This window comes from Falco cherrug, chromosome 19 (assembly GCF_023634085.1).
Source record: "Falco cherrug isolate bFalChe1 chromosome 19, bFalChe1.pri, whole genome shotgun sequence".
Classification (NCBI taxonomy): domain Eukaryota; kingdom Metazoa; phylum Chordata; class Aves; order Falconiformes; family Falconidae; genus Falco; species Falco cherrug.
The window spans coordinates 6,630,749-6,656,335 of NC_073715.1; the positions used below are offsets into that span (position 1 = coordinate 6,630,749).

The 25,587-nt window shown below is 65.4% G+C and overlaps 6 protein-coding genes across 9 annotated transcripts in view; 2 read left to right on the forward strand and 4 right to left on the reverse strand.

Annotated features, from left to right (window-relative positions):
• Positions 1–823: 823 nt before the first annotated feature.
• SMUG1 (single-strand-selective monofunctional uracil-DNA glycosylase 1) lies at positions 824–3,880 on the reverse strand. Its single transcript, XM_055697159.1, is given in 4 exon segments — positions 824–2,106; positions 2,416–2,447; positions 2,450–2,723; positions 3,443–3,880. Coding segments are annotated over 4 exon segments (1,488 nt in total). The 5' UTR covers positions 3,698–3,880; the 3' UTR covers positions 824–1,179.
• A 497-nt stretch (positions 3,881–4,377) lies between these two features.
• Positions 4,378–8,468, reverse strand: CBX5 (chromobox 5). 3 transcript variants are annotated; one of them, XM_055696998.1, is made up of 5 exons: positions 7,869–8,468; positions 5,950–6,104; positions 5,684–5,870; positions 5,139–5,236; positions 4,378–5,029 (listed from the first exon to the last, which is right to left on the reverse strand). In XM_055696998.1, exons 1-5 carry the CDS (start codon positions 8,466–8,468, stop codon positions 4,879–4,881), a joined length of 1,191 nt encoding a protein of 396 aa, XP_055552973.1. In that variant the 3' UTR covers positions 4,378–4,878. The 3 variants fall into 3 exon arrangements, with proteins under 3 accessions (XP_055552973.1, XP_055552972.1, XP_055552974.1); XM_055696997.1 differs by having other exon boundaries at positions 7,860–8,468; XM_055696999.1 differs by lacking the exon at positions 5,139–5,236 and having other exon boundaries at positions 7,860–8,468.
• HNRNPA1 (heterogeneous nuclear ribonucleoprotein A1) lies at positions 8,347–13,616 on the forward strand. The gene is given in 12 exon segments (XM_055696995.1): positions 8,347–8,481; positions 9,997–10,113; positions 10,346–10,492; positions 10,623–10,833; positions 10,918–11,010; positions 11,119–11,211; positions 11,472–11,543; positions 11,736–11,749; positions 11,751–11,910; positions 12,493–12,615; positions 12,700–12,762; positions 13,296–13,616. Coding segments are annotated over 11 exon segments (1,101 nt in total). The 5' UTR covers positions 8,347–8,466; the 3' UTR covers positions 12,756–12,762; positions 13,296–13,616.
• A 1,252-nt stretch (positions 13,617–14,868) lies between these two features.
• Positions 14,869–18,837, reverse strand: NFE2 (nuclear factor, erythroid 2). Its single transcript, XM_055697000.1, has 5 exons — positions 18,794–18,837; positions 18,150–18,277; positions 16,708–16,751; positions 16,251–16,367; positions 14,869–15,774 (listed from the first exon to the last, which is right to left on the reverse strand). Exons 3-5 carry the CDS (start codon positions 16,720–16,722, stop codon positions 15,133–15,135), a joined length of 774 nt encoding a protein of 257 aa, XP_055552975.1. The 5' UTR covers positions 16,723–16,751; positions 18,150–18,277; positions 18,794–18,837; the 3' UTR covers positions 14,869–15,132.
• Positions 18,838–19,163: 326 nt separating this feature from the next.
• On the forward strand, positions 19,164–22,256 carry COPZ1 (COPI coat complex subunit zeta 1). Of its 2 annotated transcripts, XM_055697181.1 has the most exons (9): positions 19,164–19,316; positions 20,239–20,307; positions 20,623–20,704; positions 20,819–20,910; positions 21,198–21,253; positions 21,538–21,615; positions 21,714–21,765; positions 21,878–21,916; positions 22,165–22,256. In XM_055697181.1, exons 1-9 carry the CDS (start codon positions 19,299–19,301, stop codon positions 22,210–22,212), a joined length of 534 nt encoding a protein of 177 aa, XP_055553156.1. In that variant the 5' UTR covers positions 19,164–19,298; the 3' UTR covers positions 22,213–22,256. The 2 variants fall into 2 exon arrangements, with proteins under 2 accessions (XP_055553156.1, XP_005436170.2); XM_005436113.4 differs by lacking the exon at positions 19,164–19,316 and having other exon boundaries at positions 20,203–20,307.
• A 294-nt stretch (positions 22,257–22,550) lies between these two features.
• The window catches only part of ZNF385A (zinc finger protein 385A), a 6,581-nt gene continuing 3,544 nt past the window's right edge, over positions 22,551–25,587 (reverse strand). The window contains 3 exon segments of the mRNA XM_055697255.1: positions 22,551–24,813; positions 24,816–25,002; positions 25,477–25,552. Coding sequence (XP_055553230.1) covers positions 24,773–24,813; positions 24,816–25,002; positions 25,477–25,552 — 304 coding nt within the window. The 3' untranslated portion in view covers positions 22,551–24,772.

Genomic DNA, 25,587 nt, shown 5'->3' on the forward strand with positions numbered 1-25,587 from the left:
CTGCGCTGGGGCAGGAGCTGCCATGCTGTGGGGTTGGGGGGGCTGGGCAACTCATTAGGGCAGCAGGTGCTGGTTGTGGGGGTTCAGACCTAACCCGTATGGGGGACCATAGGAGGGGGTCCCCCAGTCCCCCTCTATCCCCCCCCAAAGCCCCTGTGTCATCGTGTCCCCATCAAGGTGCTGGGTCCCTGGACAGCCTCTTACCGTAAAGATGCTGATTCATTAACAGCCACATAAATTATGCATTGTCATTAGGCAGGCTGAGCTGAGTACAGGCCTCTTGCTGGGGTGGGGGGTGGGAAGAGGGGGACCAGAAATTCAGCCCCCCCATTCCCGGTGAAAGCTGGGGGACAGGGATGTCCCTTGGGTATGCCAGAGCCTCCCCAGGCCCTTGGAGGGAAGAGGGGGCCTGGGGGGGGGGGGGGGGGGGGGGGGGGGGCGGGCACTGGGGTGTGTGGGATGGGCTGGGGGTGTCTCCCTGCAGACCTCTGGATGCAGCCCTCTCCCTGCCAAGCTCTCCCCAGGCACCTGGCTCCGCTGCTGGCCCTGGGGGGGACATCGGAACTATGGGGGGCTTTGGGTAAGACCAGACACCCCACCCCACCCCCAAAACGCCCCATGAGGGTTAAATCAGTCTTTGAGGTTATTGCCCCAACCTTGCACCCCCAAACCAGGGTGCACCCCCCTCAACCCTTAAACTCCAGTTAAATCCCCCCACCTGCACCCCCAAATCCATGGGTGCCTTGGGGCCAGCATCAAGGCCCACCCAGGGGACCTCCCAGCCCCAGGGGACGGCGCCTAAAGGCCACAGAGGCCACAGCCCTGCAGGATGTAGTGTTTATTGCCAGCAGGGGAAACTGAGGCACGGGGACAGCCACAGATCGCCCGGGGGACCCCGCCGTGCCCCATCACCAGCTGCCAGGGTATGTGCCCGTGCCTCAGTTTCCCCTGCCAAAAGCGAGCAGGGCCACTGACCCCTTGGGTTAAATAGCTTAAAAAACAACCCCAAAACGGGCGATTTTAAGGGAAATAAAAGGGCAAGGAGCCCCAAAATCCAGTGGGGACCAAGCCCAGGGCTCACAGGCACCTCAACGGGGAAGCCGAGGCACAGGGAGTGATCACAGCAGCAACCACCATGGGATGTGGCAACTAACCCTGCCCCCAGAGCCCATTTAGTGTTCAACTGGCTAACTGGGAGAACTGGAGGCTGCTGGCTGGGCCCCCTGGCAGAAATAGCCCTGGGGTGGGGTCTGCCATGCAGCAAGGGGAAACTGAGGCACGGGGGAGTGGCTCACTGCCCCATCTCTGCACGATGGAACCCCACTTTGCTCTCAGTGTGGGAAACTGAGGCACAGACCCACCCTCTCCCTCAAAATGAGACCCTGGGCTTGATCTTGTGGGGGAAACAGGCACAGATCTTCCCCCCCCCCTCCCCACCCCCCCTGAAGTGTCCCAACACAGCTCCCAGCTGGGGAAACTGAGGCACAGACCCACTAACCCCCTCCCTTGTTCCCAGCAGCGAAAACTGAGGCACGGATCCATCCTTTCCCTCCAAGCTTCCCTCATCTCCTCCTCACCCCCCTCCTCCAACAGCTCCAGCACTCCCAGTTCTCCCAGTCGTGCCTTGGCCAGCTCCTCCCAGCCCCGGTTAGCGCGGGGATTTCGGGGCGAGGGATGGGGTAACCCCTCGACGCGGACAGCCAGGCCGGAGGCCGCGAGGGCACGCCGTGCCCGCCGCTCAGCATAGCGCCCGATGCCCACCACCAGCCCCACACCCAGCAGCCCCACAGCTCGCGCCAGCATCCGGTCACACAGCACCATCAACCGGTCACGCTGGGCTGGGGGCAGCTCAGTGGGGGGCAGGTTCCGGCCACTGGAGGCGAGGAAGAGGAGGGGGCAGTGGTTGTGGACGAAGCAGTGACGGAAAAAAAGATGGGGGTCTGGGCAGAGGGTCCGCACCAGCCCCCAAAAGCGGGCGCCGCTCACCTCCGCCCGTTGACAGGCCAGGCCCAGCACCGGGCGCTTGGGGTGCTCTGAGGGCGGCTTCTTCACCCCGCCAGCGACCTGCAGCCACTCCCGCACGTGCCAGGCTTCTCCGAATGGGACCTGCAAGATGGGAAGGGAGCTCAGGGGGGGCTTGCAATCACCCATCCTGGGCAGGATTTCCCCTCCCTGGGAGATGAAGAACGGTTTTGGGTGGCACACCCTGAGGAATGGTCGCCCCAGAACAGCCCTGCAGTTGACTCTGCTGCCTCCATGGCTTAGTTTCCCTTACCAGATGCCCCACTGGGATGGGGGACTGGGAACCCTGGGCACTCCTGTGCCTCAGTTTCTCCCACCTGAGGCCCCATGGGAAAGGACTGGGACCCCTGTGCTTTGGTTTCCCTCCCCACCAGGGTCCCTCCAGTGCCACACCCCGGTCTGGGCCATGCCGAAGGGGCCCGGTTCATGCCAAGGAACAGGACGCGCTTGGGGGTGCAGCAGTAGCGGCGCACAAAGTCGCAGTGGGGCTCCCAGGCATAGTCGAGGGGGTGGTAGACGTGGCTGACAGGCTCCCCAAAGGGTGGCAGCGCCTGCAGCAGCACACTCTGCTCCCGCTCCAGCCGCAGGAACCGCCCTGCCAGGCCGCCTTCATCCTCCCCAGCCTTGGCCACTGCTGCTGGCTCCGTCACCGTCCCTGCTGCCTCAGCCTCTCTCTCCTCCATGCTGCCATCACCTCGTGCCTGTGGAGGGGAGACGAGTGACAGGGTAGCCCCAGGGAGAACAGGGTGGCCCCCCAGCGCCACCCCAGGGCTGGGTGGAGGGGGCAGCCTGTGCCTCCCCGGCTCTGCAACGGGGAAGGAAGAGCCCCCAGCACCACTCTGCTCCGTTGCCTGCACCCCCAGGGCCTCCTGCTACCCTGAAGTGCAGCCCTGCACCCCCCAACTGCCCTCTCAGGGCCCCCCAACTGCCCTCTTGCCCCAGCCCTGTGCCCCCCAGGCCCTCAACTGCCCCCAGAACAGCCCTGTGCCCCCAGAGCCCCCCTGTGCCCCCCAGAGCCACCCAACTACCCCACTAGGCACCCCTACTCAAGCCCTGCACCCCCAAGGCCCGCAACTGCCCCCCCAAAGCAGCCCTGCACCCCCAGATCCCCCCTAGGGCCTCCTAACTGCCCCCTACTGCTGCCCTGTACCCCCAGGGTTCCCCAGCTGCCCCCACCGGGCACCTCTACTGCTGCCCTGTGCCCCCAGGGCACCCTAACTGCCCCCAGCCACGTCCTCACCCCCCCGCGCCCCTGGCTGCCCCACAGGCCCCCCCAGCCACCCCGGCCCTGCTCCCCCGCGGGCCCCTCTGGCCCGGCCCAGCACCCCCTCGCCATCGCTTCCCAACTCCCGCGAGCCCCCACATCCCCTAACGACGTCACACGGCGCCACAAGACGCCACGACGCCCCCGACGGCTCACCTGTGCACCGAGCCCCGCCGGCCCCGCGGCCGCCCGCCCCACCCCTTCACCCCTGACCCGCCCCGCGCCTGCCGGGAGCTGGAAACCAGGGGGGCCCCGCCCCTTCCGCCCCCTTCCCGACGTGCCCCACGCGGGGGCCGGGCCGGGCCCTTTGTCTGCGCGGGGCCGCGCGACATCACGGGGCGGCGCGCGGAGTTTCCCATGGTACTTCGCGGGGGGTGGTGGTGTCCCCCCCCGTCCCGCCCCGCCCCCCATTCGCCGTGGGTGGCCCCGGGGCGCGAGCACGCGGGGAGAGGGGGGCGGTACACGGGTGAGTCGTGATCCCCGAACACCAAGGCGGGGCCCGTGGGCACACCGAGCCCCGCCCGCGGGCCCCGCCCCTTCCGGTGGGCGGTGACACGCGGGCTCCGGCGGCACAAGGGCGAACCCTGGCGACGGCGGGCGGCACCGCGGCGGGGCGGAGTCCGCGGGCGGGGGGCTGGGCTGCGGCCCCCCACCTCCCCCCCAGCTCCTCTCGCGGGGCACCCCCGTGTCCCCTCCCACCCACCTACACGGCTCCCCCCGGTCACCCGCCCATGGGGTGTGCCCCCCCTCTCGGTGTGTGTGCCCCCTCTCCCGGTGCCCCCCGCCTCCCGGTGCACCTCTCCCCCTGGTGTGTGTGCCCTCCCTCCCGGTGACCCCCCTCCCCGGGCTGCAGCGCCGCGACGCGCCCACCAGGTGGCGCCAGAGACGCGGCCGCGGGTACGCAGGCGTCCGGGCGCGGGGGGGCGCAGCGCAGGGTCTCTCGTGAAATAGAGCGGTGTCTGCGTCTCGGGTTGGGGTGAACTGGGCCGTACTGGGTGCGCGCTGGGGAGGAGATAGGCTGTGAATGGGCCATGCTGGGGCTACTTGTGGCCCCCATTATCCCCCCCAACCCCAGACAAAGCGGAAGCTCCTGAAAAGTGACCGTTTATTGGAAGCAGACACAGGGGAGCTGCAGGACAAGCTGGGGACACCCCGGGGGGGGCCGCAGAATGGGTCGGGGACACCCCAGGGGGGCCACAGGGCAGTCCAGGAGCACCCGGGAGGGGGGGAGCGCGGTCCAGGGACACGCAGGGGGACCACAGGACGGGACAGGGACACCTGCGGGCGCCCCAACTAAAAACACCCACCTTAGAAAAAACAGCAAAAAACTCGGGCTGAGCCCCCCAAAGCCACTCCACACCCTTGTTGGGTGCGGGGAGGGGGGGGGGGGGCATGCAGGGGGACATATCCCTCCCCCCCCCAACATCCCCAAAGAAGAGGGGTGTGGGGGGTGAGCATCGCACCCCTTAGGGCATGACTGCCCCCAACCCTGTCCCCAGGGGGGCTGTAGGGGGGTGTGAGGTGATCCCTGGGGACAGGGGACACACACACGAGATGATGGGGGGGGCTATGTACAGGTAGGGGGGGGCGCCTTAGCTCCTGGGGGTCTCGCGCTCTTTGCTGTCCGTGTCCTCGGGGTAGGCGTGCCAGGTCAGCCGCTCCTCATAGAAAGCGATGACAATTTGGGGACACTTGAGGTTCGCCTCCTTCGCCAGCACCAGGTCAGCCTCGTCCGTGTCCTTCCTGGGGGGGAGGGCACATGAACAGGGGGGTCAGGGGGGCCTGCAGGGGACACAGAAGGTGTGACACACACACACCCCCCCTCCACGGGGACAGGCTGGGTGGCCCTCACCACTTCATCAGAAACATGAGGTCCCCGCAGGAGTCGGTGGCACCAATGATCTTCTCGGGCTCCAGCCCCCGCTCGAAGCCCCGGGCAATGTCATTGCTCTGCAGATTTGGGGGAAAAAAGGATTTTGGGGGGATAAGGTGGTGTGGGTACACTTGTGGGGGTACAGCCCCAGTCTGTAGTGGCTGGAGGTCACAGGGTTGGGGCCACCCTACCCAGGCTGGTGCCAGTGGGGGGTGGTGGCCCTTTTTGGTGGCACTGGGTGCCTGTCCCCATGGCTGGGTGTCCGTCCCAACCATGGTGGCACTGGGCACCCACCCCCCACTGCAGTGGCACTGGGGGGTCTGTCCCCATGGCTGGGGTCCTGTTCTCATCCCCATGTGCCCATTCCCGTTATGGGGGTGTTAGGTGCCCATCTACATCCCTGAGTGGCCGTCTCCATCCCTGGGTGGCCATCCCCATCATAGGGATGCTGGTTGCCTGTCCCCATCCCTGGGTGCCCGTCCCCACCCCTCGGTGCCCGTCCCTGTGGCGGGACCCTCCCTCACCTCCCTCTTCTTCTTGGCCTTGACGTCCTCCCGCTGGCAGGGCAGCCCTCCTTTCCTCTTGGCGCCCTCCGCCTTCTCCCGTGGCTTGTTCCCGTCACCCTCCTTCATCTTCTTATACTTCCTCATAAACTCCGAGATCAGCTCTGGGCAATCCAGGTTCTTCTCCGGCTCCCAAGTGTTGTGTTCCCTGTCACCCGATGACCACCACCACCACCATCATCATCATCATCATCATCATCCCCATCCCCGTCCCTGGCAATACTCACTCGGAGAAGCCCTTCCACTTGAGCAGGTACTCGGCCTGGCCCTTCACCACGCGCCGGTCCAGCACCTTCTCCACCACATACTCTTCCTCATCTCCGAGGATGAGCTGTCGGCTGGCCGCTTGCTCCTCTTGCCCATAGCGCAGTGCCCACAGGTCCTGGGGGACACACAGGGGTGTTAGGGGGACCCCGCCACCCGCTGTCCCCCAACACCCTTAAAAACAAGAGATGGCGGTGAAGGAACCAGCACCTCCCAACGCAATTTCGGCTACAACCCCTAAAAGCGGCAGGGATGTAGTCACAGGGCAATGAGATTTGGGTTAAAATCCCAAAAAACTGGTGATTTAGGCATGGGGAAATTAAATTTGGGTTAACACCCCTAGAACTAGCAGGGATTTAGGCACCGTGAAATGAAGTTTGGGTTAAAACCCCTAAAAAGTGCGTATTTAAGCATGGCAAAATGAAATTTGGGTTAAAATCCCTAAAAGCAGTGGCCATTTAGGCACAAGGAAATGAAATTTGGGTTAAAAGCCCTAAAACCAGCAGAGATTTAGGCACAGAGAAACATAATTTGGATTAAAACCCTAAAACCAGTGGGGATTTTGTGCACTGGGAGATGAATTTGGGTTTAAACCCTTAAAAATTGGCTATTGAGGCACAGGGAACTGAAATTTGGAATAAACCCCCTACAAAACGTGGGGATTTGGGCACAGGGAGACATGTTGTTGGAGAAGCCCTCGTTCCCACCAATGTACAACACAGCGATGTAAACCTCAGCCCTATTTCAGGGGTCCACAGCCAGTTCCGAGGGGGGTGCGGGGGGGGGCACGCAACCCTACACTCCCCCTGCCGTTTTGGGGTGAGTTTGCTGTGGAACAAACAAAGCCCCAGTGCCAGAAGCTCCCCAAAACCGCTTTTAGGGCAGGCAGCCAAAATACGGGTTTTTGAAACCCTGGGATTAGTGGTTTGGTTTTGGTTTTTTTTCTCAATTCAGCTCTAAAAAGCCCCAGCAGGACCCTGAACCCCACTGTGTCCCGCCCCGGACCTCTCCCTGCTCCCCCCGACGTCTGCTGCCGAGACCGGTCACATGCACCGGCGAGGGTTTTGGGCGTAAAAGGGGGATTTTTAGGGGTAAAAGGGATGGATTTGGGAGTACGAGGAGCAGTTCTGGGTGTGAAATGGGCGGGGCGGGAGCCCCAGGCCACCGCATCCCTAAAATCGCGTGCGGGGACGAGGAACAAAAGAAAAGCGCCGTTTTGAGGCGAAAAGTGCTGGTTTAGGGCAAAAAGCTCGGACTCGAGGCGGAAAAGAGCCGGCTGGAAGAAGGGAAGAGCCGGCACGGCCTCCCCTCCCCCAAGCACTGCGCGGGACCCGGCCCGGTGCCGGTGTTCGGCGCTGCGTAAGGGCCCGGGCCGCGGGGGCGTGGCGAGCAGCGCGCCACCTCTCCCCATTGGCCGGCGACGCCGCCAAGTCCGCTCGCCAATTGGCCGAGAGCGCCGCCGCTCCCCATCGCCCCGCCCCGCCTCCCCCCTCCCCCGCTGTTGGCCTGGCCGGCCGTCACTCCCGGCGCTGGCCCGCCCCTCCGCCGTCACCATTGGCCAAGCGTGATGCCGCCATTGGCCGGTGCGCCTGTCCATCCTGCCGGCGGGGCCCGCCCCCACCGTGCCCCCCATTCATCCGCCGACCGCCGCTGCTACCTGGGGCGGGGAGCGGCTCTGGCGCGGGCCCGTCCGCCGCGGTCTAGCCGCCCCTCCGAGCCGCCGCCGCTCCACGCTCCGCCCGCCAAAACCGCCCGCAGCGCGCAGGCGCCGCTGGTCCCACTTTGCGCATGCGTCCGCCCGCCTCCCTCCCGGCACCCCGCCGCCCCCCCTTCTCCCCGCTCCCCTTCCCCCCGCGTTGCGCATGCACCGAACCGGGTCCACCTCGGGCGCCGGCGGGCGACCGGCCCTTCCTCGCGCCGCCGGGACTCGCCGCCGCGGCCTGCTGCTGCCGCCCGCCGCGCCGCGCCCGCCCGCCGCCTGGCCCGCCGCCGGGCAGCGCTGAGGGACGGCCACGCCCGCCAATCGGAACGGCAGCGCCGCGGTGCTAGCCAATAATAGGCAGGCACAAGGCGGGACCCCTAGAGAGGGAACCAATCGGAGGAGCGCCGAGGAGTCTCCGGGACGGAGCGGGAAAAGCTGCACGGGGCGGAGCCGTGGCGGCCTCACCCAATCCGTGAGGCGCGGGGGCGGGACCTTCCCCATTTTGGCCAACCGGCGGCGGCAACGCGGGCGGAGCGGCCAAGCGCTGCCAATGAGGCCGCACCGCTCGGGCCCGCCGCCCAATGGGAGGCGTCGCGGGGGCGCGTCGCGGGCGGTGCCGCCCAATGGGAGCAGCCGGGGGGCGGGCGGACGGCGGGGGCGGCGGAGTGAGGCAGCGGCGCTCGCGTCGCTCGGCCCCTTTCTGTGTCGGCGCCTCGCAGAGGGAGCATCGCGCGCTGAGCCGCCCGCCGCCCAGCCCGCCCAGCCCCGCGCCGCCGCCATGGCCAAGTCCGAGGTAAGCGCCGCTCCGCCACCTCGCCGGGCCCCGCCGTCGGCCCCCAGCGCCCGCCGCGGCCTTCCCGCCCCCGCCGCCCCGCTCGCCGCCGCCCGGCCCGAGCGCACTGCGCCTGCGCGGGCCTCCCGCCCGCTGCCCTCTGCGCAGGCGCGCTGGGTTCCAGCGACACCGGGGTGGCCCCCGCGGCGCTATGCGCAGCCCGGCGCGCCCGCTTCCCCCCCCCCCCCCCCCCCCCCCCCCCCTTTCCCCTCCCGCCAAGCCTCCCCGCGCGCGCCGGGCCACGTGCACGCCTTTGTGCTCGGGTGGGCGATGGCGGCCGCGTTGCTTTCGCGCATGCGCAGGGCGGCCCGGCGGGGGGGTGGGGGGTGCGCGCACACACCGCCACCGCGAGACCCCATGGGTGGATGGGGGCTCGTGGGCCTCAGGGGGCTTGCGGCGCCAGGTCGGCCCCACAGATGGGGGCTGGGGGAGGGGGGACAAAAATGGGGCTAAGGGGCTGTCCAGGACTCAAAGGACCCCCGAGCCTCCTGAGGTGGAGCTGAGGAGGACTCGGGAGCCCGAGTGGCTCCACAGACGCGGCTGGGGTGGAGGGGGGGCAAAAATGTGGGCTGCGGGGTGCTCCTGGGTCTTTTAAATCCTGCAGAGCCCCACAGGTGGAGCTGGGAGACAAAGCAGCTCCACAGATGGGGGCTGGGAGGAGCGAAAATGGGGGCTGGAGGGGGCTGGGGGACCTCAGGAGCCGAGGTGGCACCACAGATGGGGCTCAGGGGGTGGGGGGAAAAATGGGGGCTCAGGATCTTCTTAGGTCCTCAGTGACACTACAGATGGGGGCTGGGGGCTCAGGGGTCCTACATGGCCCCACAGTTGGGGGGGCCTGGGAGATTTAGGGCCTCCTTGAGTCCTGGGCAGCCCCATAGATGAGGGCTGGCATGGGGGCTGGGCAGCCCCACAGGATGGCACTGAGGGTCTCAAGCCCTTGAAGGAAATAGCAGCCCCACAAATTGGGGCTGGGGGCTCACAGGGCCTGGTCAGCCCCATAAATGTAGGCTGGGGTCCCTAGGGTCTCCCTGGGGCTGGTGCAGTCCCACAGGTTAGTACTGGAGGTCTCAGGAGGGCTGGGTAAGCTCCATAGGTGGGGGCTGGGGGTATAGGGGTCTTTCTAGGGTGGGAGGGGGCAGGGGTAGTTGAGGGGAGGGGGCAGGGGATGGGACAGCCCCCTGGGGCTCTAGGAATGCGAGGAGGCCCCACAGAGGGGGTTTTGGGCTCAGGACAGATGTGATGGAGTGCAGTGGGTCCAGTGAGGTGGGGCTGGGGGTGATGGGGTCTCCGTAGAGCTGCAGGGGTGCAAGGCAGTCCCAGGGGGGTGGGAATTTTGGAGTGTCGGCATCTCCCTGGAGCTGGGAGAATGCAAATGGATCCCGTGTAGGAGGTTTGGGGGTGGCAGATTGTCTCTAGCTGGGGGGCATTTTGGGGTGTCAAGCCCCCCTCACTGCCTCTGTCACCCCCTTCCTGCAGTCTCCAAAGGAGCCTGAGCAGCTCCGCAAGCTCTTCATCGGCGGCCTCAGCTTTGAAACCACAGACGAGAGCCTCCGCAGCCACTTTGAGCAATGGGGCACCCTGACCGACTGCGTGGTAAGGCCCCCACCTCTCTGCCCCCAGCATTTCTGTTGAGGGGGTGACAGGCACCAGCTGTTGGTGACCTGCACTGGTGGGGTTTGAGGTGTATCTGCGTACCAAGGAGAGTGGCTGCAGGGATCAAGACGTGGAGGAGCTGAGGGAGAAAGAGCAGCACCCCCACAGAGAGGGAGCTGCTGCCGCCTGTGGGGGCTCCGTGCTGCAGCCTGACGTGTCTCTGTCCTCCCAGGTGATGAGGGACCCAAACACCAAACGTTCACGAGGCTTTGGCTTCGTCACATACTCCTCCGTGGAAGAAGTGGACGCTGCCATGAATGCCCGGCCACACAAAGTGGACGGCAGAGTTGTTGAACCAAAGAGGGCCGTATCCAGAGAGGTAGGGGGGAGCCCTGAGGGGCAGCGGGCTCAGACCTCACCGGATGGGGCTGGCAGAGTCCAGGACCCGTTTGGGGGGGCGGATGGGGGGCTCCTGTGACCCCCAAGCCCATGCTGCTGTATTCCTGCAGGATTCCCAGCGGCCCGGGGCCCACCTCACAGTCAAGAAGATCTTTGTGGGCGGCATCAAGGAGGACACGGAGGAGCATCACTTGAGAGACTATTTTGGCCAATATGGCAAAATTGAAGTCATAGAGATCATGACGGATCGCGGCAGCGGCAAGAAGAGGGGCTTCGCCTTCGTCACCTTTGATGACCATGACTCCGTCGACAAGATAGTCAGTAAGTCCAGTGTATGCAGAAAAGAGGGGGGCATCTGGCTTTGTGCCCTCATCCCCTGAATCTCGCCCCACTCCCTCCCTGCAGTTCAGAAATACCACACTGTGAACGGGCACAACTGCGAGGTGAGGAAAGCCCTCTCGAAGCAGGAGATGGCCAGCGCCTCAGCCAGCCAGAGAGGTGAGCACGCGGCTCAGCCCCCAGCTCCCACCTGCCCCAAGCTGCCGCTAGACCTCGCTGCCTGTGCTGTTCCTAAAGGCTGTCCCCCCCCTCCGCCCCCTCTCCTAGGCCGCAGCGGTTCTGGGAATTTCGGCGGCGGCCGCGGAGGTGGATTCGGCGGTAACGACAACTTCAGTCGCGGTGGCAACTTCGGCGGCCGTGGTAAGTGGTTCAGCGGGACCCGTCCGGCTGCCAGCCCCAAGGGACGCCGCCGGCTCGAGACGCAGCTCAAAACCTAGCCCAAACGCCGCCGCCGCTCCGGCTGCCACCGCTCCGGCTCCCGGCCCCCCTCGGCCCAGCCAGAGCACCGCTCCTCCTCCCTCCACGCCGGGATTTCGGCACCCCGAACTTTTCTCTCCGGCAGCTCTAAACCGCCCGGCCCCGCGTGGACGGATTGAACCACAACGGTTTGTTCTTTTCAGGTGGGTTTGGTGGCAGCCGCGGTGGCGGTTATGGCGGCGGCGGAGACGGCTATAATGGATTTGGCAATGACGGTAAGGCCAGAGCGGGATTTCTCCGACGGGCAGCGGCCAACGCGCCCAGCCGCTCGCCGAGGACGCCAGCCGGCCCCGTGGCCCGGCCCAGACAGCGGACGCAGCCCACCGCCCTGCCGAACCCGGAGCCTGGCCCCCACGCGCCCGCCGGGGCGGCCCTTGGAGCTCAGCGCCCTCCTTCCTCTCCCCCAGGTTACGGCGGCAGCGGGCCCCGGCTATTCCGGCGGCAACCGGGGCTACGGCGGTAGCAGCACCTATGATGGCTATAATAACGGCGGGGGGGGCTTTGGCGGCGGCAGCGGAGGACGGCGTCCTGCCCGGGGACCCGCGCTTGCCGTGCGGAATGGCCTTTCTGAAGCAGGCACAGGTGAGATCCCTGGCCCCTGAAATCCCCTCTTGGCCGTGGGGTGCCTCTGGGCTCCCAGTTAACCCCCGCTCCTCAGCCTCTGGGCTCCCAGTGCCTTTGGGCTCCCTGCTAAACCCCACTCTTGACAGTGGGGTGCATACAGACTCCCAATTAAACCCCCCCTGCACCCTTGGGTGCCTCTGGGCTCCCAGTTAGCCCCTCCCCGGCCTCCAGGCTCCTTGTTAAATCCTTTCTCTGGCTGTGGGGTGCCCCCTGCCTCCCCATTAAATACCCCACAACTTGGGGACCCCCAGGTTCCCTCTTGAATCACCCCAAGGCTCCTGGGTGCTTCTGGGCTCCCTGTTAAACCCCTATAACTATGGGTTACCTCTAGGCTGTCCACTAAAACCCCCAAGCTCCTAAATGCTTCCAGGCTGCCTTTTAAACCCCCTCTTGCTTCTGGGCTCCCCATTAAAGCGCCCCCCAGCCATTGGATGCCTCTGGGCTCCCCATTAACCCCTTCAGACACCCACCGCCTGCACCCCCCCTGCTGCTGCCACCTTCCCTGCACTGACCCTGCCTCTCTCTCTCCCCCCCCACCAGGCAGCAACTTCGGCGGTGGGGGGAACTACAACGATTTTGGCAGTTACAACAACCAGTCATCCAATTTTGGCCCCATGAAGGGGGGCAACTTCGGGGGCAGGAGCTCGGGGCCATATGGTGGCGGTAAGTCCCCGAGGGGGGTTGTGTGCAGCCCCCGAAGGTGCTTAGTGCCCTGCTGGAATGTTCTCTAACCCTCCCCTCTCGCAGGCGGCTACGGCAGCTCGAGCGGCGGCGGCAGCTATGGTGGCGGCAGGAGGTTTTAACACCCAGGTAAGGGCGTCCGCCATGAAGCAGGCAAGCTGTTCTGGCAGCAGCTGATGAAGTTTAGCAGAGAAATTTCAAAAAAAAAAAAAGGGCAAGACCTTTTGAGAGAGGGGGGACCTTTTGAGAGAGGGAGGAGATTTTAGAGAAACCATGAGAGGGAGGGATAAAATTTTAGAGAAATCTTGAGAGGGAGGAAATCTTAGAGAAATTTTTGAGAGGGAGAGAATTTAGAGACGTTTTGAGAGGGAGAGAATTTAGAGATGTTTTGAGAGAGGGAGAGAATTGAAGAGAGGGAGCAAATTTGACAGAACAAGTTTTGGGAGAGGGAGAGAACAAATCTGGGGAGGAGAAATTTTGGGAGAGGAGAAATTTAAAAAGAAAAAATGTCCAGGAGGGAATCAAGAGAAATTTGTAGAAGAGAAACTTTAGAGAAATTTTTAAGAAAGATTAAGATAAAAAAAAAAAAGCTGCCCAACACCCTCGAAGTGGCAGCTGGAGCGGGGCTGTTTAGATTAACTTTATTCCATATTATTCAACAGGAAACAAAGCTTAGCGGGAGAGGCGAGCCAGAGAAGGGACAGGGAAGCTGCAGGTTACACCAGTTGTGAACTCGCCCACTCACAGCTGTGGCGGGGGGTGGCTGCTCCATGAAGACGTGTGTTAGACAGAAGTCTCCTTTGCGAAACAGGACTGTGTTTGTGACTAATTGTACAACAGGTTATTTTAGTTTTCTGTGCCGTGGAAGCATTCCGACGAGGCCTCCCGGGAGCCTCGGTTTTATTTGCGCGCCCGTGCTGTCGATCGCTAACTGTAACACAACATGACGCTAAATAAATGTGTCTTTTTTTTTTTTTTAATTATTTTTTTTATATACATATATTTACATTTCTCACCTCTACGCCACTCTGGTGTCAGCTGCTGTGGGGCACAGCCTGTCCCTGCCCACTCCATGCCCAGCACAGTCTAGCTCAGGCTCTTCCCTCCCACCACCACCTCCCCACACACGTACCCCCAGCCCCATTTTGCCCTTCATGGGCCCCGTAACCCCCCATTTCAGGCTCGGCTGCCCCCTCCTTGTCCCTGGGGTGTCCCCTTGGCGTTGGCTCCCCCAAGCTCTCCCCCCTCGCAGCACCGCAGAGCGCAGGGCAGGGACGCTGTAGGTAAGAGCAGCTTCTGTGTGTGTGTGTGTCCCCATGTCCCTGTCCCCTCCCAGGCCCCCTGCCAGGTCACTAATGCCTGCCTTCACTTTTGTAGGAGCTGCCGGCAAAGGGAGAGGAGCCTGCGGGCCACTGGCAGAGGTGAGCAGGATACACACACACAACGGGGGGTGTGAGGGGACACATATGACAGTTCTGGGGCCAGGGCTGCCCCCCCTCATGGCTTTCCCCTTCCTTGCAGCACCTGTGGAAGCCTGTTACCACCTGGGAGGTGTCACTGCCACAGGTCAGGGACCTTGTAAATAAAAAAAGGGTATTTTTGTAAGTGTGTCCTGTCTGTGGGGTGGGATAGGGTTGGAGGACAGTATGGAACTGGGACAGGACAGGGATGGGGATAGAGGGGACAGCGATGGGGAAGAGATGGAGACAGAGGCGACAGGTGGGAAGGGGATGGAGGTGGAGCGGACGAGTGGGGAAGAGATGGAGGGGACAGGATGGTGTCAGGGGACAGTGATAGGGAAGGGATGACGAAGGCAACAGGATAGGGATAGGGAATAGTAATAGGGACAAGCATGGGGAAGTAAGTGATGGAGACTGAGGGGACAAAGGTGGAGGGGATGGAGTGTTTGGGGAGAGGGTGGCACTGGGGAGGTGACTGCTGGGGGACCTCGGGTCTGGGGGAATATGGTCTTGGGGACACCAGGACTGGGGCACCACAGGGAAGGTGAGAGCCACATGTCACCCTGCAGTGACAGGGACAGGAGGTGGCATGGGGCTGATGGGTACATGGCACCCCAGGGCAGAATGGAGTAATGGGGATGCCTCATTTGGGTCAAGGGAGGTGATGCGGGGACACCTCCTTGCCTTGGGCGGATGGACAAGGGAGGGGAGGTGGCAGTAAGGTGTCACCCCAGGGCGCTGGGGCAGGAGGTAATGAGTGACACAGGCAACACGGTGGCTGGCCCCTCCTCAAACGGTTTATTGCCTCTACAGGGGTGTCACCTGCAGCTGGGGAGGCCGAGTGCCCTGGGAGGCAATAGGGATGCCCCCTGGGACGGGGGGGGGGGGGGTGGGGTGTAGGACCCTGGGTGCATCCTTGGGCTCGGTGGGGCTGTGGGAGAACCGAAGGGTCCCCCTGGGCTCGTGGAGGCGGGGGGGAGGGTGTGTGCAGGATGGCACCCAAGCCCCCCTCGCTCCCTGTTGGATACAGGACCCCGCCTCACTCCCCCAGCCCGGGGCTCTCCAGGCTGAGCTCCCCGTCGGGCGCCAGGCGCAGCCCAAAGCACTCGGGGGGCAGCGGGTTGCCGGCGCCATCCCTCAGCGCCCCCAGCACCTGGGCTGAGACGTGGGCCAGGTCGCGGCGCAGGGCCCCCAGCGCCCGCTCCGCCTGCCCCCGCACCCGCAGTAGCCGCTCCCGCTCCTGGCCCAGGCTGCCCAGCTCAGCCTGCAGCTGTGCGATGGCCTCCAGCTTCCGCCGGCGGCACTTCTGCGCCGCCACCTTGTTCTTGCCGCGGCGGCGGATGTCCCGCGCCAGCGCCAGCTCCGGCCCCGACAGCCGTGCCCGCCCCAGCAGCGCGTTGAAGTCCTCCACGGGCAGGTTGACAATGGCCTCGGGGCCGATGGGCAGTGCCAGGGCTGAGGCCCGCCGGGCATCCCGGCGAGCGGCTGGGTGGGCAGGCGGCTCGGCCGGGAACGATGTCGGTAGGGGTGGGGTGGGGAAAGGCGGGGGGAATGGGGGTGCGAAGGGGGGCGGGGGGAGGGCGTGGGGAGGTGGGGGTGGGAGGGGGGTGTAAGGGGACGGGGGTGGGACCGAGCAGAAGGGGGAGGGGTCGATGGGGGTGTCTGCCACCATGTCCAGGCCCTGTGGGGGGAGAGGGAGGGCGTGATGGGGGGCGGTGGGTGGAGGGATGGGGGTGGGGCGTACAATGGGGGTCTCCCAGGAGGAGGTGGGTGCCATGGAGGGAGGGTCTCCCAGGGAAGTGGGTGCAGTAGGGGGGCTTGCAGCAGGGGTCTCCCAGGGGAAGGTGGGTGCCATGGGGGGGGGTACAATGGGGGTCTCCTGAGGAAGGGGGCTGCAGTGGGATGGGGTCTGGGGGAGCTGGGTGCTATGGGGGGGGGGGTCTCCCAGGGGAAGGTGGATGCCATGGGGGGGGTACAATGGGGGTCTCCTGAGGAAGGGGGCTGCAGTGGGATGGGGTCTGGGGGAGCTGGGTGCTATGGGGGGGGGGGGTCTCCCAGGGGAAGGTGGGTACCATGGGGGGTTTCTCCGTGGGCGCGGTGGGAGCGGCCCTCGGGCTGGACAGGGGTCCCGGGGAGGGGGCGGGGCGGCGCGCGCACCTGGAGCTCGCTGAGGGAGAGGATCTCCTGCCACGTGAGCTCCACCTCGGCCGGGCCGGGCGGGGGCGGGGCCAGGGACAGGCCCCGCCCACCCGCTTCCCCGAGCGCCGCCAGCGCCTACGGGACACGGGCCCTTGCTGGCGCTGATTGGCTGCGGGCGGGCGCTGGCCCCGCCCCGTCCCCCCCACACCCCCCACCCCCCATCCCCGGGATCCTGGAGCCCCATCACCCCCCCTTCGAGTCCCGGTAGCCGCCGCGACCATCCCCAGACACCCCCATCCCCCGAGACGCCCTCAGGCTCCCCATGGACCCCCAGACACCTTCAGCCCCCTGTGACCACCCCCTCCCTGTGACCACCAAGGCACACACCACCCCCCCGCCCAGAACGCCAGGTCCCTTCCCCTGCCCCAGCTCCCCGCCCCCCGCCCCCCCCCCCCCCCCCCCCCCCCCGGCTCACCTCGGGGTCCCCCATGCCGGAGCCGCAGCAGTCGCCGCTGCCTCCTGCCACCCCAGATAACGGGTTATCACCGGGGAGGGGGGGGGGACCCACTGCCCCATCATCCCTGTCGCAGGGCACCCGGGTCCCTTCCGGCTCCCAGTTCTGCTTTCGGGGTGCAGCGGGGGACAGGGTGGGGCGTGGGGAGTCCCCCCACATTGGGGGGGAATGTCCCCAACCCATGGGCCCCCCTCCCGGGCACCACCCACCTTGCGCCACCCCGTTGCCCAACGCTGGGACGTTGCACAAGGACCAACGGATGTGTGTGTCCCCCCCTGTGGGCAGCTGGCTGTCACCCACCCCATGTCACCCCCCATCACCCTTAACACAGCGCCCAGGGCTCCCCGCAATGACATTGCAGGGCCCTGGAGGCAGGGGTTGGGTGAGGGTGCCCCCCTCACCCCCTACCCCCCCTCCTTGCCGCAGCCGTTGGGGCTGTTTCCGGCTGGGGCTGGGTGCCAGCACCCCACAGGAGCTTGCACCCTGCCCACATCTGCCTGCACCCTGCCTGCGTCTGCCTGTCTCCTGCCTGCCCTGCTCCCTGCCTGCCCCGCACCATGCCTGTGCCCTGCCTGCCCTGCACCCTGCTTGCACCTGCACACACACCTGGGCACATGTGAGCACCAGCACCCCGACCCCTGAGCACACTCCTGCCCAAGCGCAGGTGAGCTCCCTCCCGGGACACACGCACCGATCCTGTGGTCCTCAGGCACATGGCACTGGCACACCAACACACGGGCATCTGTGTGCTCTGGTGCCCTGGCTCCCTCTGTGGGCATGTGTGTGCTGATACCCCAATCCCTGGGCACACGTGCACAAGCACCAACACACAGCACCTACATGCAGTGGCACATGCCTGCTCTCTCCTTGAACACATATGCAGCAGTTCCTGGCATGCACTAATACCGCTCAGTGCACGTGTGTGCACCAACACCCCAGGCCCTGGGAACATATGTGTGCTGATAGCCAAGCACCCACAGGCACCAGCACCCCGACCCCTGGGCACGCACGGCTACCAACACAAGCATGAACACACTGACACATGGCCCATCCCATGCAACACACATGCACCGATACCCCAGTTCCTGCGCACACACATGCATCAGCACATGCACAAACATACCAACATGTGGGCACAAGCTTTCTCTGGTGCCCTGGCACGTGTGTGCACCCCCCCCAAACACACTTGTGCACTGATACCATGACCCTTGGGCACATGTGTGCACCAACACCCCTGGGCTCATGTGTAACACACACACCCCCCAACACACAGGCACACATGTACTCCCTCCCTGTACAACATGTGTGCACCAATACCCCAATCCCTGGGCACATGCCAACACGTGCCTCATCCCTGCCTCCCACCCCATTGCACGCGCATGTGCCCCCGTGGCAGGACCCACCTGGTGCCCTGTGCTCAGGGCAGGGCCGTGGGACACGGAAATGCGACGTGGGGACGCAGGGACACAGGCCAGTCCGTGGCAGTGCCAGCCCCCAGCGCAGCCGCACGTGGGTGCCCGCCCTAGGGACACTGGGGACAAAGAGGGGGGGGGGACAGGAACCCGGGAGGGAAGTAGAGGGGGGGGAGAAGGACAGGGGACTTGGGGGCAGGATGAGAGGCACGGGGTTGGAGACTTGGGGACACAAAAGGAGGGACATGTATGGCTTGACAAGTACAAGGGGACACAGGGACAGGGATGGGGACACAACTGGGTCCAGGGGAGCAGGGAATGGGGGCAGTGACAGGAACCCGCCTGCGGTGTCCCGGGGTGGGGCACGGGGTGTGTGTGGCGGGGGGACACAGGGGGACACACTGGAGACACGGAGGGGCTGTGGGGGATAAAGGGGAGGCCACACTGGGGACGAGGTGGGGAGGCAGGGCACCCCCCCCCCCGGCATCGCTATCGACGGGATCCAGTGCATCCGGGTGGCCCCCGTGCCCTCCCCCCCACAGCCCCTGCCCCTCGCCTGGCCTCCCTGCGATCCCATGGCCCCCAGCCCCTCTGTCCCCTGTGCCCCTCGCGCGTGTTCCCAGTGTCCTACTCACATCCCCCATGTCCCCCCTCGGTCCTTCTGTGTCCCCCCCGTGTCGTCCCCCCCGTCCACTCATGTCCCCCCCGTGTCCCTTCCCGACCCCAGAGAGGCCAAAGGTCACAAGTCATCCCGCCCATTAGGGGCTCGTGACCCTATTAGGGGTGTGGCCATGGACTTCCGGCCACGTGTCTGGCAAACCGACCAATCACGGGATGAGCCCGGCAAAGGGGTGACGTCAGCGCTTCCCTTGTCACCATGGGAACTGCCCCGCCCCCTCGGCTTCCGGGAGTGCGGCGTGGCAGTGACGGACGGTATGTGTCTCTAATCAGCGACCGCCTCGGGAAGGGCGGGAAAGACCAGTCCGCCCTCCGCCCGCAGCCGCTCAACGATTGGTCTGATCCGGCCCAGGCTCGTCCAGTCAGGCCGGAGAGGCGGTGCCCGGCAGCGTGATTGGCAGCCAAGCAGCCAATGAACGGCGGCCCCTCTTCCGGCTCCACGTCGGCAGCGGCGAGCGCAAAATGGAGGCGCTGATCCTGGTACGGGGCGCCGGGGCCGGGGCCGGGGCCGGGGCCGGGGGCCAGAGCCGCGGCCAGGGGGCGGGGCGGGGCCGTGGCCGGGGCGGGCAATGATGGGTAAGGGGGGGGGCCGGGGAGCACCGGGTAAGTGTGGGTGCCAGTGGGGGGGGGCAGTGGGTGAATCGGAGGGGCCAGTGCGGTACGTGGGGGGGTGAGTGGGGGGGACACAGGGGTAAATGGGGGGGGGTGAAGGGGGGGGACACAGGGGTAAATGGGGGGGGTGAATGGGGGGGGCAGTCAGAGGGTCAGTGGGGGGCGCCATGCAGTAACTGGGGACTAAGTGGGGGGCTCCTCCCCGCCCGTGGGCGTGGCAGTGCACACACACCCCCCGCCCCCGTGGTGGCCTTGTCCTGCCTCGGGGGTGACAACTCGCAGGGTGGCACCGGGGTAACGAACCCCACGGGGACCTGCTGGGGCTGGCCGTGGCCACTGGGGGTGGCTGTCAGTGGTCATCGGTGGTGGCTGGTGGCGACCATTGGTGGTGGCTTTGGTGGCCATCGGTGGTGGCCGGTTGTGGCCTAGCAGCGCCCGGGGCGAGGTTCTGTCCTACACTCCGGCTGTGGCTACAGGCAGTCAGTGCATCACAGAACTTGGTCCCGGGAGCTTGGGAGCACCCGGATCGACAGGGACACAGGGACAGGGATGGGGACAGAGGTGGGGGCAGGGACTCCCCAGCCTGGCCTTGCAGCAGCCACCGCCCAGGACCCCCTGACCGGGACAGGGGTGCTGGGCACACTTTTTCCCAATGTCCTTAGTGCCATCGAGGCAGTGTTTGGACAAGGGGGTGTTGTGGTGCCACAGGGTGTTCCCCCTGCTGGGCTGGGGGTGTCCATGTCCCTGGGAACGGGGTGGCAGCGAGATGATGGAGGCTGTGTCCCCGCAGGAGCCGTCCCTCTACACCGTCAAAGCCGTCATCATCCTGGACAATGATGGTGACCGGCTCTTCGCCAAGGTGAGGGGCCCGAGGGGGTGATGGTGACATGTGGACTGTGGGGATGGGGGCAGTGTGGGGATGCCGCCCCAGGGAGACATGGGGACGGGGGGCACCAGTGTGGGGACACTTGGTGGCACTGGGAGGGCTGGGATGCAATACAGGGCAGGGACATGGAGGCTGTTGGGGTGTCACATGGCATGGACGGGGGGACGTTTGGTGGCACAGGGCAGGGACAGGGGCATGGGGACAGGTTTGGTGGCCTACAGCAGGTTGTGGGGGCTCCTTGGGGCTGGGGTGGGTGGCCCAGGTCCCCATGCACTGCTGTCCTTGCAGTACTACGATGACACGTACCCCAGTGCCAAGGAGCAGAAAGCCTTTGAAAAGAACATCTTCAACAAGACCCACCGCACCGACAGTGCGTTTTTTTCGGGATGGAGATGTGTGTCCCCTGCGGGGGGCTGCCAGCCCCATGTGGACAGCAGGGCTGTGCAGGGGGGCCTGCAGGGGTGACGCCAGGCTGTGCCCACAGGTGAGATCGCGCTGCTCGAGGGGCTCACTGTGGTCTACAAGAGCAGCATCGACCTCTACTTCTACGTCATCGGCAGCTCCCATGAGAACGAGGTGGATGGGGGCACCCAGGGATGCTGGGGGGGGCACCCAGGGGTGGCAGAGGACACACACCCAGAGGTGGTGGGTCAGGGACACTGGGGTGGCAGGGTGTGTGTGACATGGAGGAGTAACAGGATGGGAGGGTGGGGGCTGTACCAGGTACCAGGGCAGGGGACACAGAGGACACACCCAGAAAGGTCCTGGGGCAGGGAGGGGACACAGAAGGTGGCATCAGGTGTGAGGGGCCACCTCAAGGTGCCCGTCAGGCAGTGCCACCATGTGACCCCACTGTCCCCCAGCTGATGCTCACGGCTGTCCTCAACTGCCTCTTCGACTCACTCAGCCAGATGCTGCGGTACGATGGGTACGGGGTGGGGGGGCACCCGGGGGTTCCTGAGGGGCACCCATGGTCCTAGGGGCTGGTATACGGTGTCCTGGGGGGGACCCATATTTCTGGGGGGGACCCATATTTCTGGAGAGGCACCCATGGCCCCAGGGAGCTCTAGTGGGCTCCGGTATGGGTCGGGGGGACGCAGCAGGGACATCCTGGGGAGGCCCAGCAGGCACTTCAGGGGGTCCTGGGTGCCTGGGGGGGGGTGGGGGGTGGCTCTGGGTGCTGAGCAGGCAGAGCCCCCCCAGGAAGAACGTGGAGAAGCGAGCACTGCTGGAGAACATGGAGGGGCTCTTCCTGGCCGTGGACGAGATCGTGGATGGCGGGTGAGTGTCTGTGTGCTCCCTGCTAGGGTCTGTTGTCCCCTCCAGGGACCCTGGGGAAGGGGTGCTGGGTGCTAACAGGTCTCTGTTTCCCCCACCAGCGTTGTCCTGGAGAGTGACCCCCAGCAAGTGGTACATCGCGTGGCTGTGCGGGTACGGGGGGCACACGGAGGCTGGGGGGGGTGCACAGTGAGGAACGGGGAGATGATGAGGGGGCAGTAGGTGCCCCACTCCTGCCCTGGTCACCCACCTCTATGTGTTGCAGGGTGAGGACGTGCCCCTCACGGAGCAGACGGTGTCACAGGTAGGACCTGACCCCTCCAGGGCTGGCAGTGCCCCCCCTCCCACCTCTAAGCCCCCCAACCAGGGCAGCTGCCTAGTCCTCAAGAGCCACCTGGATGCCCCTGGCCCCTCCCCAACATCCCAGTGACTCCCCCCTTCCCAGGACAGCTCCCCACATCCCCTCTCCCTACCCTGGTACCTATGGGTGCTGCTGGGCCCCGCCAGCACCCATGGGTGCCCCACACTCGATGCTGCCACCCTCCTCCACAGGTGCTGCAGTCAGCAAAGGAGCAGATCAAGTGGTCGCTGCTGCGCTAGCGTGGCCCCCCGTGGTCCCCCAACATGCCATTTCCCCCCAGTAACTCCTGTCTGCCGCCTCGTCTCTCCCTGCGCCACCCCAGTCTGTGTTGGGGGTGGGGGCTCCAGGTCCTGGTGGAATGGGGGGGTCTGGTGTCCCCCCTCAGTGAGGGGGTGTCTCTTGCCTGCCTGAGGAGGGGTAGGGGCACGGGCACACGCATGTCCTTGGAGGGCACAGCAGGGCTGTGAGGATACACAAAGAGGAGACCTGGGGCGGGGGGAGGCACATGTGTGGGGGAGGGGGGGGCATGCGTGTGGGGACTCCCTCAACCCCACTGGACACCCCCCAGACACGAGACTGAGAGCTCAAACCTTGTAATTTACTGGGGCAAAGCCAGGGCAGGGGGCAACATGGGGACAGGGAGATACAGGGGAGGGTACCAGGGCCCTGTGCCCCGCCCTCAATACCCACCCCACCCCCCACCCCCCGGCTTGCTATTGCTTTGCTTAAATCACAGTATTGACTTGGGGGGGGCACTAATAAAATGGGGGGGCCAGTACCAAGTGGGTGAGAGGGGCAATAAGGGTGTGTGGGTGTGTGTACAGTGAGTGGGGGGCAGTGCAAGGTTTGGGGGGTGGGGGTGGGCACAGTGCCAGTTGTGGCGATAAAGATGGGAGGGGCAGTGCCAAGTCAGGGGCAGGGGGGCTGTAGTGATGACAAGGAGGGGCACAGTGATAGCAGCGCGCACAGTGATGGGCGGTAAGGCTGGGGATGGGGGCACAGTGATAGTGGGGGGCACTAAGGATGGCAGGGTCACAGTGATGGGGGTGCTGAGCTGGGGGGAGCACTAAGGACGGGGGGGGTCACAGTGATGGGGCAGTGCCAGGGGGCCTGGGGCAGTACTAGGGGTGGGGGGGGGTGGGGGGGAGAGCACAGTGCTTGAGGGGCAGTACCTGGGGGTGGGGTGGGTGCTATTTACAGGGTGGGGGGTGCCCCAGCCTCCCCGCATTATTGCAATGGGCTGGGCCCGGAGGGGGGCCCCGGGGTGGGGGGTGATGGGTGCCCCCCCCCCGGGGCGTGTGCGGGGCTCACTGCCCTCAGTGCAAGAGGTCATGGCTTAGGGTTGGGGGGGGGGGCACCCTTGGGGTGGGGGGGGCACCCCGGGGCTGGGGGGCTCCCTGCCCTGCGAGCCATCACTGATTGCTTAGCAGATCCCTGAGGTGCCAGGAGGGGGCACTGGGGACCCCCCTGGACCCCCCACCCCACCCCGGGGCGCTGGGGGTCCCCGTCCCCATGGGAGTTGTGCAGTGGGGCCGGGGGGTGTGTGGGGGGGGCTCATAATTTTCCTGCCAAATATCCCAATTCCAGTTAAAAAATCATCGCTGAGCCCAAAGAGCAGCTGGGGTGGTGGTGGGGCAAATCGGGGGGCTGTTGCCAGGGGACAGTTGATGGGCGCAGCCTGTTGCTGGGGTCAGTTGGTAGGTACCATCACCGGGGGCGTTGCTGGGGGGTGTTGCCAGGGCGGTTGCTGGGTACCATCACCAGGCAGGGTAGCCAGGGGTGGTTGCTGGGGCGGTGGCTGGGTACCATCGCCAGGGGTGGTTGTCAGGAGTGGTTGCTGGGCTCAGTTGCCGGGTGCAGCTGCCAAGGCCCGTTGCCGGGCACGGTTGCCAGGTCCCTTTGTCAGGTGCGGATGCCAGGCATAGTTGCTATGCAACCGTTGCCAAGTACCATTGCTAGATAACTGTTGCCACGTACCGTTGCCGTGTGTGGTTGCTGGGTCCCGTTGCCGGGTAACCATTGTCAGGTCATCATCGCTAGGTCCCGTTGCCAGGTACCACTGATGAGCACGGTTGCTAGGTAACCATTGCTGGGTGCAGTTGCAGCTCATTGCCAAGTGACCGTTGCTGGGCACTGGGCCCAGTCCCATTGCCGGGCAACTGCTGCTGGGTCCCGTTGCTGGGTAAACATCTCTTGGTTGCCAGGCAACCACTGCTCAGAGAGTTGCTAGGAGCCATTGCTAGGTGCCCGTTGCCAGGCAGGATGCCAGTCCCGTTGCCAGGTAACCATTGTCAGGCGGGTTGCTAACTAACCATTGCTTGGGGGGTTTGCTGGGCGGTTGCCAGGCAGGTTGCTGGGTAGGTTGCCAGGTAACTGTTGCCAGGCAGGTTGCTGGGTGGGTAGATCCTGTTGCCAGGGGGTGTTGCCACGCAGAATTCCAGGTTCTGTTGCTGAGTAACCATTGGTGGCTGGTTCCTAGGATACTGTTGCCGGTAGTCATTCTGGGATGGTTGCTGTGTGCTGTTGCCAAGTAACCACCACTGCCCAGTTGTCTGACAACGGTCACCGTGTTGTGCTGTGGGGTTGCCAGGTGACCGTTGCCAGGTGGATGCTGGTTGCAGTTGCTGGGTGATGGTTGCCAGGTAACAGCCGCTGGGCCCCGGGGGATGATTGGGCACCAGTTGCTGGGTACTGGTTGCCAGGGGGTTATGGTTAGATACCGGTTGCCAGGGGGTGATGGTTGGGTACCCGTTTCTGGGTGGTTGCCATGGGGTGGCGGTTGGGTACCGGTTGCTGGTGTCAGTACGGGGAGAAGAGGAGGGGGGCGTGGGCGGGGCGCAGGGGCCCGGGGCGGGGCGCAGCAGGGCGGGTGCCAGGGGAGGCCCGGGCAGGAGGGGGGGCCCAGGGGGGCGCAGTGCCAGCGGTGGGGCAGCCATGGCAGCGGCGGCAGCTGCCAGGGCCAGGGGGGGTGGCAGCAGCCCCCCCCCAGCCAGTGCCTTCGGCAGCTCCTTATGGAAGGGCAGCGGTGCCTGCAGGGGTGAGGGGGGGGGTGTCAGAGATGGGGGGCACCCCCTGGCACCCTATAGTGCCTCCTCTGCCCCACAACGTTCCCTACAGTGCCCCCATCCCCTATAGTCACCTAGAGATAGCTCTAAGCACCCTATACCCAAGCACACCCTTGCCCCCTAGGTGACCCCCAGGACACCCTATAGATACCCCGGCCCACCCACCACCCCACAGCACCCCCACGACACCCTACAGATACCCCGGCCCACCCACCACCCCCACTACCACCCCCAGGACACCCTACAGATACCCCGGCCCACCCACCACCCCCACTACCACCCCCAGGACACCCTACAGATACCTCCACACACACACCTGCCCCACAGGACGCCCCCAGGACACACTATAGATAACCTGAGGCCCCCACTCCCCCATGGGGACCCCAGGAGACCCTGTGGACACCCTATGGCCACTGTGCCCCCCAGCCTCCCACTCACCAGCTCCGTGGGGGTCCGGGGCTTCTTGTGGCGACTCAGCAGCGGGTTGGGTTTTCCAGCCACGCCATCCCGGTGCGGGGGCCCCCCCCCCGCCCCCCCCCCCCGCCCCGC